The sequence below is a fragment of the Tiliqua scincoides genome, chromosome 1 (genome assembly GCF_035046505.1).
Source record: "Tiliqua scincoides isolate rTilSci1 chromosome 1, rTilSci1.hap2, whole genome shotgun sequence".
In the NCBI taxonomy this organism is placed as follows: domain Eukaryota; kingdom Metazoa; phylum Chordata; class Lepidosauria; order Squamata; family Scincidae; genus Tiliqua; species Tiliqua scincoides.
In genome coordinates, this window is record NC_089821.1 from 81,749,025 (window position 1) to 81,759,873 (window position 10,849).

Sequence of the window (10,849 nt, forward strand, 5' to 3'; positions counted from 1 at the left end):
GGGGCCACCCATCGCCTGCCCTCCCCCCGCCCAGGAACACCTCTTTCCCTCCTCCCCGCCCCCCCATGCATACCTTTGCTGCTTGTGCCAGCACTTGTGCCAGCGCCAGCACAAGCAGCTGCGAGGAAGCTGAGGTGGAGACTGATGCCAGCCCCTGCAGGCAGGCACTTTTTGGAGCACTGGCCTGGCTTCCCCACGTGGAGTCGCAAATGTGCTTTACGGCATGTTTGTGACCCTCTTATGCTGGCCCAAGGGACTTGGGCCGGCATAAGGCATTGTTTGGATTGTGCCCCACATTTACTAGCCAAACTGTAACTATTTGGATTAGGAGAAATATATGTAGTGGCTTACATTTAATTTTTCTGTAAACAATTCAAGATAAACCCTAACCACTATACTCCACAAGCATATTTTTTGTTAGATACCAATTGCATTCATTGTAACCTAATCAGTTATTTCATATCTTCCAAATTAGACAGATGTGCAGTGCAATCCTTGCATACCGACACAAAAATAAGTCCCTCTGTGTTCAATGGAACTTACTTTGAGGAAAAAAAGTATAGGGAGAGAATCTAAAGTCTTGATAACAATAGCTTTGCAAAGACAACTGATGGAAAGAAACTTAACTTTCTTTACCAACTTCAGGACAAGAAAATTGCCCATACGTAAAGCAAGGTTGTTAACAGAACCTTCTTCTCAGGGTAGTGAACTGCTGGTATTCACTTGCATTTTTTTAGATTGTGAGCCCTTGGGACAGGGAGCCATTTAGTTATTTGATTTTTCTCTGTAACCGCTTTGTGAACTTTTAGTTGAAAAGCGGTATATAAATACTGTTAATAATAATAGTTTACAGTGTCTTCCTAATAATCTGATTTAGAGTTCATGTCATAGTCTGGAAGATTACTCATGGCTACACTCCAGAAGGGGTTCAAGGACTCAACCATAAAACTACCCCTAAATTTGTAGTATCCAAATGTTAAATAAAACTATATTAAGAGCTAAATGGCATTGCTATCATATATCTATCTGATTAACGCATTTCTTCAGCAGTTTAAGCTGAAGCTATGCCCCTTAAACTATCCATATGATTAATGTTTTAAATTTTCATTGCTGCACAACTATGTGCCATGTATGATAGTAATGAGAAAACAGTACCTTTCCAATTGCTTCAGTATGGTGTTGTGTACATATCTGAAGCCTACTGACCCAATGCTGCCGTTCTTTGGCATCAGTCGCTGGAAAAAAAAAACAAGCAAAAAGGAGAGGAAAATACAGGGATAGGTAAAACAAGAATACAAGTATTTCTTTCAAATTAAGTTCTGTTCAAAGAAAATACTTAAGATTTGTTCCAGAACGAATGACAATCATTGCATTAAAATGAAACTCCTCTTGAGCTCCAGTGAGGCTGCACTGAACAAGGTAAGAGCAATAAGTGTCATGTGACTCGAAGCAATTTGATGCAACACATATGTTTCTCAGGAATCAAGCAGGTTATGTTCTTCATATAATTTCCATACATTCACACATCCTCTATCACAAGGTGCTCCTCTTATATTAAGCAGGGGAAGAACTGCCCCTTTTCATCCCATCATCACAGGTTACAAGCCATGATGGGTTTTGAGATTAGCTGGTCGCTACTCATGAGAGTTGGGTAAGAATTTTTTTTCTGTCACTTGAACTGGCTGTAGATGGCAGTCTTTTCGCCTACCCCTGACTGGCAAGGGAGTGAAGGTGTGTTCAGTAGGTTTCATGCGTTATAAGCTGGTCACTTGGGTTTAGTAAAGTGGCCCGAGTTAAACCCAAGTGCAGACTGGTGCCTTCGTTGGGGGTCAAGGATAAATAGAATGCCAGATGCAGGGAAGTGGCTGCACGATGCAAGTATCTTGTGTGCTTCCTGAGGCATCTGGTGGACTGCTGTGAAATACAGGAAACTGGACTAGATAGGACCTGGGCCTAATCCGGCAGGGCTCTCCTTATGTAATTCTTATCCCAGCATAACTGACATTTCTAGTGGTTGCTGCAGGTTTTATTCTGCATCTTTTAACATTGTGAGCCCTTTTGGGACAGGGAGACATATAGTTACTTGGTTTTCTCTGTAAACTGCTTTGTGAACTTTTTTGTTGAAAAGCAGTATATAAATATTCTTAATATTATCAACAAATAAACTTTGAATACGGGCAATTGCATTCATACATCTATGCACATACCAAGTCTCTATTTTTTTTTTTAAAGGTCTGGGTAGGAAACATGGAAGTGAAAATGGCTGCCGCTGCATCCAGCACACCCCTGGCTGCAGTCTCGGGAGAAGGGGACTTTCGTCCCCTTCCCCAGAGTAAGGCGAGTAGCCCCACAACGAGGCTACTTTATTCTACGGCAACCTGATGTCGATGTAGAGTTAAGAATCTCCATGTCGGGCAGGTGGCCTGACATGGAAGCTCAGCATCCAGTGGAATGAAGCTTCACCGGTCCCACCTCTCTCCCGCCTCGCTCCCTCCTCCCAGTACGCCCTCTCCCCACCTCCCACCTCTCTGCTACCTGGCAGTCCACATGACCACCGAGCAGCAGAGTTCCAGTGCTGGCCCAACATTGGCCAGTGCTGGGCTAGCACCAGCGCTCCACCAACGCAGAGGGCCATAAATGTGCCTTATGGCACATTTGCGACAGTGTGCACCGGTGGTGAGCCAGCACGCACTGCACTGAGTTGGGCCCTCAGCGAGGTTATAATTTTCACAGGATGAAACAAGGGGGCAGACTGCCTACCATGTGGTTAAGCTGGGGGAACTAATCAGCTTGAAATGGGCATAAGTTCGCTAGGCCTAGAACAGGAATTTGGCAAAATAAACACTACATCTGCTCCAAGTTATTTTCAATTACAGATTATGAGAGTGTGAGAGACTGTTGATACAGGCATAATTTAAATGCATATCCTAGTCTCACACTCCACAGCAGCCCTCCCACACATACTGAACCTGTTTTGGCTCCTCTCCCACATGAAAGGAGGACACATCTGCATGTATCTCTGTCAAGATTCTAAATATGTGCTAACAGAGATAGAAACTATGAAGTCAGTGAACCACAGAGAGCTGGTTCTTCTATACACGTGCAGATTAGGATTGACAGAGAGCTGGTTAAAAACTACCTAAATGAATTCAAGTCACTTAGACCAACTGCACCCCAGAGTACTGAAAGAGCTTGCTGATATGCTCTCAGAATCTGTCGTTTTGCTTTGAAAAATCCTAGAAGGCAGGGAAGGTGCCACAAGACTGGAAATGGGCTAACGTTTTCCTGATCTTCAAAAAGGAAAAACAGGAGAACCCAGGAAATTACAGATTCATCAGCCTGACTTCAATACCAGGAAAGATATTAGAATTATAAAACAGTCAGTTTGTACAAGTGTGGACATCAAAATCTAGCAATTATTAGAAGCCAACATGTATTAAGAATATTTATATATTGCTTTTTAACAAAAAATATTGATATTTGATATCTATTGATAAACATTTGTCAAAAGTAAATCTTGCCTTTGGGGTTCTAGTTTAGTAGTGGATGGTGCTAATATTGTGGATATAAATTTATCTTGATTCCAGTAAAGCATTCAGCAAGGTTCTCCATGACATCTTAATTATCCAGCTAGTAAAATATAGGATAGCTGATACAACCATTAGATTAATTCAGAATTGGACGGACAGCCATAAATGAAAGGTGCTCATCGCTGGCTTGTGGTCAACCTGGAAGATGTTTCAAATGGAGTATGCCAGGCTCTGTATCAGGCCCAGTTCTCTTCATCAATGACTCTGATGGAGTAAAGTGGATCCTTTTTAATAATAATAATAATAATAGGTATTTTTATACCGCCTTTCTTGGTCTTTATTCAAGACTTTATTCAAGGCGGTTTACATAGGCAGGCTTTTATTTAAATCCCTTATTAAATAGGGATTTTTACCATTTGAAAGAAGGTTCTTTCTTTCAAGAGCCACTACATTCAAGGTGTTTCGTTCCGATCTGGCTTCACATTCTGGCCTCCATCCTCCCACGCTCAGAGCAGATGGAATGGCTCGGCTTCAGCTTGTCAGCTGCTTCAAGGTCGCACGGTGCCGGTGGCCTCGAACTGGCGACCTTGTGGATGTTATCTTCAGGCAGACGGAGGCTCTACCCTCTAGACCAGACCTCCTGCCTTTTTAAATTGGGAGGAATACCAATTTAAATTGGGGGAGAGTAACTGGCCCACCTCACCCCAGCAGTGTCTGTTCTAGTGGCTGTCTGCTGGTATTTTTATTATTATTATATTATTATTATATTCTTTTGCATCTTTTTAGATTGTGAGCCCTTTTGGGACAGGGAGCCATTTAGTTATTTGATTTTTCTCTGTAAACCGCTTTGTGAACTTTTAGTTGAAAAACAGTATATAAATACTGTTAATAATACTCGTAATACCTAATATTGCAGAAAACAGTAGAAGCATTCAAGAGGACCTTGGTAGAATGGAATACTGGGCTGAAACTTACAAAATGAAGTTCAACAGAGACAAATGCAAGGTTCTGCACAGACAAAAAATTTAAAGGCAGAAGTATAGATAGGTGATACGTGGCTTGGCAATACAACATATGAACACAATCTTGGTGTGCAGCTGATCACAAGCTGAACATGAGTCAGCAGTACAAAATAACTGCAAAGGCGGCTGTGATTTTAGAGTGCATTAAGAACCACAAATAGTTTCACTTTACTCTGCACTGGTCAAATCTCACCTAGAGTACTCTGTTCAGGTCTGGGCACACATCTTAAGGAGGATGCAGACAAACTGGAGCAGGTTAAGAGAAGGGAAATGAAGATGGGCAAGGCAGGGCCAAATTAAGACCGTCAGAGGCCCTAAGCAATGCTAAGATTATGGTGCCCCCCATATATAGTTCAAAATAAAAATACTATATCGTAAAACAAATTACACAACAATGTGTAAGGGGGAAAAAGAATCAAGTATATATGATTCAGAAGAATATATCAATCATAAAAAAATATGTGCAAAAGGACAAGATGTTTGTAAAATGGGGCCACTTAATCATTTGTCCATGAAGACATTTCAAGAAGTTAGTAATCTGGATTTCCAGAACACTCTTATAGTCTATAGACTGACTATTTGTAATAAGTCTAAACCTATCTGGGTTGACTACCTTCGCTCTACTCCAGGGGTGCCCAAACCCTGGCCCGCGGCGAGCCTCCATGTGGCCCGCAGTGAGCCTCCTCCATGCTGCCTGCGGGCGAGCCCTGTCCTCTGGAGGCAAGCTCTATCTGGAAAAACTGGAAGTGATCTTTTAGGGCATTAAAGGGCTTTGGAGGGCTGGAGAGGGCGTTCCCAGCGCTCTGAAGGCCTTAAAACATTACTTCTGGTTTTGAAGCAAAACCAGAAGTGACCTTCTAAGGCCTCCCAGAGGCCTTAGAAGACGCTCTGGGGGACGGGGAGGCTGTGTGCAGAGCACCTCAGAACACCCTGCAGAGGGAAGGGGAACAGAGCTCCCCTTGACTCCCTGTAGAGAGGCTGCAGGAGCCGGCTGAAGTGGGAGAGTCTCCATGGGCACATGCTGCCAGCAGGAGAGTGCTTTGGACTGGTATATAAAACCTTTTCCTCCCTCCCCCTTTCCCTCCATTTTTTCAAAGTGCTTATGAACTGGTTTGAAGACACCCCCCCACCCCGTGTTAGAAAGTGTTTATGGTTTGAATTCATTCATATGATATATTCGTTCATACAGTCATTCATTCTGTCTTTAATATATTCATTTATGTAAGTTTATTCAAATTTATAATGTAAATTCTTTTCTTTTCTGGCCCCCAACACAATGTCAGAGATATGATGCGGCCCTCCTGCCAAAAAGTTTGCGCACCCCTGCTCTACACAATCACATTTTCCTGCCACGCTTTGATAAACTAGGAACACACAAGACTATAATTACCACTGTCTCCAGATTACAGATAGCACATAAATATCTGCATATTTTTACAATCGTAACACTGGAATGACAATATTCTTGTACAGAAATATTTAAAGGATTTTTAAAAATTTAAACAAAGTACTACATTATACATTTCCTGTACACCACCAGGTCTGTAAAAACGTTCTTGTCCAAATTCAGACACAGTAGGTTTTCTATATGCACAATATGGCAAAGAGAAGCTGCCAGAAAGATAGCTAACCAAAGAGAGACAAAGAAGAGACAGGACTGCCCCCTCGTGAGGAAACCAAATACTGCAGTCCAGAAAATACAGAGTCCTACCTCTCAGCTTATATTGCTCTCCACTAGCTGCATTCACTGTGAAAGTATGAGAATCTTCATCACTAGGAGATATCACTGCACCAGCAAGTTGTAAAGTACCTCTGGGCTTCTGGTTTCTTAACTGTTCATTCACAAAATATTCCAAGAGGCCAGCTTCATTATTTAAGACAAAATATCTGAAATTGTAACAAAATATAATTTTAAGAATCACCAAACATTAATTTCATTTCTTTATCTTATTTAAAAAACACTTATACCCTGCCTTTTCTAACTGAATGGAAAAGGCCAAGGTGACTTTCAGAATTAAATATAATAAAATATAATTAAAAAACAAAAAAAAGTTAGAATTATAAATTCAACCTGGATTATCTTTCGCAGTGGATTCACCAAGTAATTAAACAGCATTGGGAACAGAATAGAAACCAAAGGACACCAAAAGCCTACAGCCAAGATATTCAACAGACTCCCCCAGCACCACATTGTGCTCTCTGCTCTCCATAAAATTGTGCCCCCAAGCCCCATCCTTCTTAGGCAATCTAGAAGGATATAATGGTTAATGGTATCCATAGCCACTAAGCAGTTCAGCAAAAGATATAAGGGACACACTCACTCTGTCCAGTTTTCACTGTAGATTATCCACTGCAATCCTATACACATTCTCCCAGGGTAAGCCCATTTACAATGGTACCTAGTTCTGAATAGACGCACATAGGATTGTGATGTAAGGCAACACACACTGTATCTTTCCCAAACCTCAGCCGAAAGCCATATTGCAAAGGGTCTAGAGCAGCCATTTTCAACCACTGAGCTGTGAATGGTCTCCAGGTGTGCCACAGGAATTTGGGAGACGGTTATTAACTAGTAGGGCCATTGGGGAGATGTGAGCCTTCCATCAGCAGTGTGATATGCCCTGTCAATTGTCAAAAATCTGGTGATGTTCCTTGAACATTTTAGTGCCTTCCCAATGTTCCATGAGGTGAAAAAAGTTGAAAATGACTGGTCTAGAGATAATCAGTTTCCTCTAGAAATCCTTGGCGTTAGGTCACCATTACAGGCTTGAGCACTTTGCCCAACAATGGCAAATCTGAGACTGGCTGGTAGTTTTCCAACATAAGAGAGTGAAGGGAGGGTTTCTTCAGAAGAGACAGGAATGCTGCCAAGTTAGAGATAGATTGAAACAGTCGCTCAACCAAAGAATAATTAATTACTCCCCATCTACTTGGCTAGTCCCACTCTGGCTGGTATAGAACACAATTTATATTTGGCAGGAACATATTCTTCCTGCAAAATTTTGAGGACAATAAAAAGTTTCAGCCATGACTGGTAGATGAATTGCAGGATGAAGTATATAAACAACTATGGAAAACTAAATTAAGACAAAAGACTGAACTACTCACTTAAAAGATGGCCACTTTATTAATTTTTGTAATACAGGAAACCAAACTGTGGCAAATAACAGAACAGTTTCAATGGATTTGAGCTTTAATTAATACTGGGATATTTGTCAATTGATTTGACTTTATGAAATATTTGACCAGAATGCCCTTGGTCTACTGTGCAGACAAGCCAGATACAGCTCACAGCCAGGGTTTCTTCCCATCCATTCAATATCTCTCCTAAATCTCATTTTTAGAAGCTACAGACTACTAGGCTACATGCTCTTCCTTTTCACACAACCTTTTACTTTCCATCTGCCTATTGAAAAGTTCTGAAGAACTTGAAAAGCTTGCTCTTTGATATTTTGTTATTTTTGGCTGGTCTTAATAAAGGCATTTGGATTGTGGATCTTTTCTTCCAAAGGACCAACATGACCACCTACAATTTTGCTTTCTTTCCTGAGGCATTTCTCAGGCAATGCAACATCTCATTGCAACTCTAACGGTCAGGGGCACAGGATATCTGATTCTAGGTTGTCCAAAAAAGAAAGGAAGCCTCCCTAACTCAAACATATTCCACCCACCCACCGACCCACCCACCCACACAAACACAAGAAAACTTTGCCCTTCAATTTTTTTTTAAAGACTTCTTTTCTCTGGAAGAAATCTTGTACATTGTCACCGCTATTCAGCACTTAATACCAGAACTGTTGTAAACAAAAGCTGGCAACCTTACATCAATCACAAACAACCAGGTATCAGGACTACTCACTGTATTTGCTGCAAAGAGGACCTTTTCATACAGTCAAGCACTCAAAGATGTTAACCAAGCACTCAAAGTAGTAGCATCTTGCAAAAGTAGTGCTTCCCACTGCTATTTGACCTGACTTCCAGAAACAGATCGGTTAAAGCTCATTGCTTGATATGCTTTAGTGTAATTTGAATCCATACTTAACTCAGGACCATGCCATACGTGACATGAGAAATCCATGATCAGTTCAGTACCTGTATGTCACCCCTGCAGGGTTAGTAGCAGCTAGGGGAGTAGTTAAAATTGGGGAAAGGTACTGAAGAGGAAGGTTGAAACACCATTTTCACCCAGGGCTGCTGATCTAAAAAATTTCAGGGCCCCTTTGTCCAAGAGTAAGAAAAAATCACTGTTTCCATTATTAAAGAGACTTAATTGTGCTACTGCTGGTATATCAACAGTGGTTTCACTACATCATGGACAGTTATTGACCCATATAAAAGCATTTATTTACAGAAGGGTAAATATGAACTTAGATTAATTACCACCAGAGCAAAAATAAAATGTGTATATGGGAAATTTCAGTGCCATCAGAGGATCTAGGCCTATACATACATGCAATTTAAAACTGCACAGGCAACAGAAAGAATTTGGAGAATCCAATTACTAATGCAATATAGGATTTAGGTTCAAGATGATAAATCTTGCTCTTTCAGTTCAGCACATAACTTAGGAAAGCAGAGCAAGTGAAAAAGGGGTGTTCAAGAAGTTAACTTAAAAATAAAATGTAAGACATATTGTGTTCAAGTGAGTTCACTTCAAAGACAGTATAAAAAAAAGCAAGAGTAAAACATATCCAAGTCTGTGTCAAATCTGAACAATGTTGGGAACTGGAGAATCGGAAAAAATCCTCTGGGCAGGTGGGAATAGCAGCAAAATGGAGCTCTTCAGAATTTCATCAGACACTGAAAGTACAACATTCGAAACATTTTTAAATTCCCCCAAAGTATAAAAGTTTCTCCTTCCAAAAAGGTAACTACAATACTAACACATTAAATGTACTGAGAAATGAGACTCAGAATGCCCACTGTAATCTTCCACAAGAATGGACAGTATTCTATCATGCAAACACTATGATTTACAAGTGACCAATATTTAATCTGAAATCCAAGCATACTGAATATCTGTCTTTTGCTTCCAATGCTAACTGCTGACCTGGTTTTTCAAGTTCAGCAATTTCACTGCTGCTTTTATTCCCTTGCACTGCTCCTTGCCACATAAAAGGCACAGATTTTGTTGGTTAAGTGAGAAACATACTGCCTTGTTAAAACAAGGTCTTGCACTAAAGTAAGAGGTAACCGCTGCCACACTTCAGCTCTTATCTGCTGTATGCTTATCCTTTTCTAAAATTGATAGAACAGCTCAGCCTTCTACTATTTCTAACATCTTAAAACAATTCTCTGCTTGCTAATTAAGTAGTTTCATTTAACTAAATAAGTTTAAGAAACTGAAATAAAAAGTATTGCACTTACCGGTACTGCCAGCCCGTGACAAGATTTGTGTACTTCATTAAATAGCCAGAAATATTTTCCATGTGATCACTGTGACAAAGATGAGAGAAAAGCCCACCAGTTAAAGACAAATAATGGCAACTAAAACATTTCACATAGATGTTCTGTAACTTCATTTTTGCAGCCTAAGTCTACTTTCACTGCTCACTCCAACTTTATTTTTAGAAATGGATTTTATAAACAGCACAGATCTCAAACAATGCCTCTTAAAGAGAGACTGCTGCTAGTGCTCATTCCCTCTGCTCATCTTTGCAGGATTGATTCAGAATTGAGATGCTTTAAATACATCCGCTAGACTGCAGATTAAGTGGAGCCATTTCCGGCGATACTGATGCAGAAACCACCTTGAGTCTGCAATAATGTTTCCGAACAGTTCTTGACTCGTTTACAAAACTTCAATATTAAGATTAAATTAATCTTAATTTACAAGTTTCCAGTTTGCTCTAAGGAATGCTTTTGGGCTCTTGGACAACTTTTCACTAAGAATAAGGTTCTTAAAATCTATGCTTTTAAAGTGGAATTAAAAAAATTAATCACTGGTCACTAATAAAGGAAAAAGGTTGTTTTCATTTTCAAAATACAACACAGTCCTTGGAACTTGTAAGTACACACCATAAATTAGGTCACTCATTGGGAAATTGAATAGCTGGCAAACTACAATAAATAAATGTATAATAAATATAGACTAAAGCGCCAAGCCACTGGGCCTCCAAGTCAGTCTCAATGCCCAAATCAAATAATAACTTAGAACATTCATATGATCTTCAGTTGCTCTACTGCCACTTGGCACAGCCGATTATGGAAGATGGGCTCAGCACCTTGGGTGCTTTAAGGTATCAGCTTATAGTCGCAACTGTGTAAATACAACATCTGCTAAATATCAATGATACT

At 40.4% G+C, this 10,849-nt stretch overlaps 1 protein-coding gene across 1 annotated transcript in view; it reads right to left on the minus strand.

Moving 5' to 3' along the window:
• The window catches only part of OSBPL11 (oxysterol binding protein like 11), a 35,582-nt gene extending 25,508 nt beyond the window's left edge, over positions 1 to 10,074 (minus strand). The window contains exons 1-3 of the mRNA XM_066611841.1: positions 9,920 to 10,074; positions 6,264 to 6,439; positions 1,151 to 1,235 (exon numbers count right to left, since the gene is read on the minus strand). Of these exons, the coding sequence (XP_066467938.1) occupies positions 1,151 to 1,235; positions 6,264 to 6,439; positions 9,920 to 10,074 (416 nt within the window). The remainder of the gene's footprint in view (positions 1 to 1,150; positions 1,236 to 6,263; positions 6,440 to 9,919) is intronic.
• Positions 10,075 to 10,849: the final 775 nt, after the last annotated feature.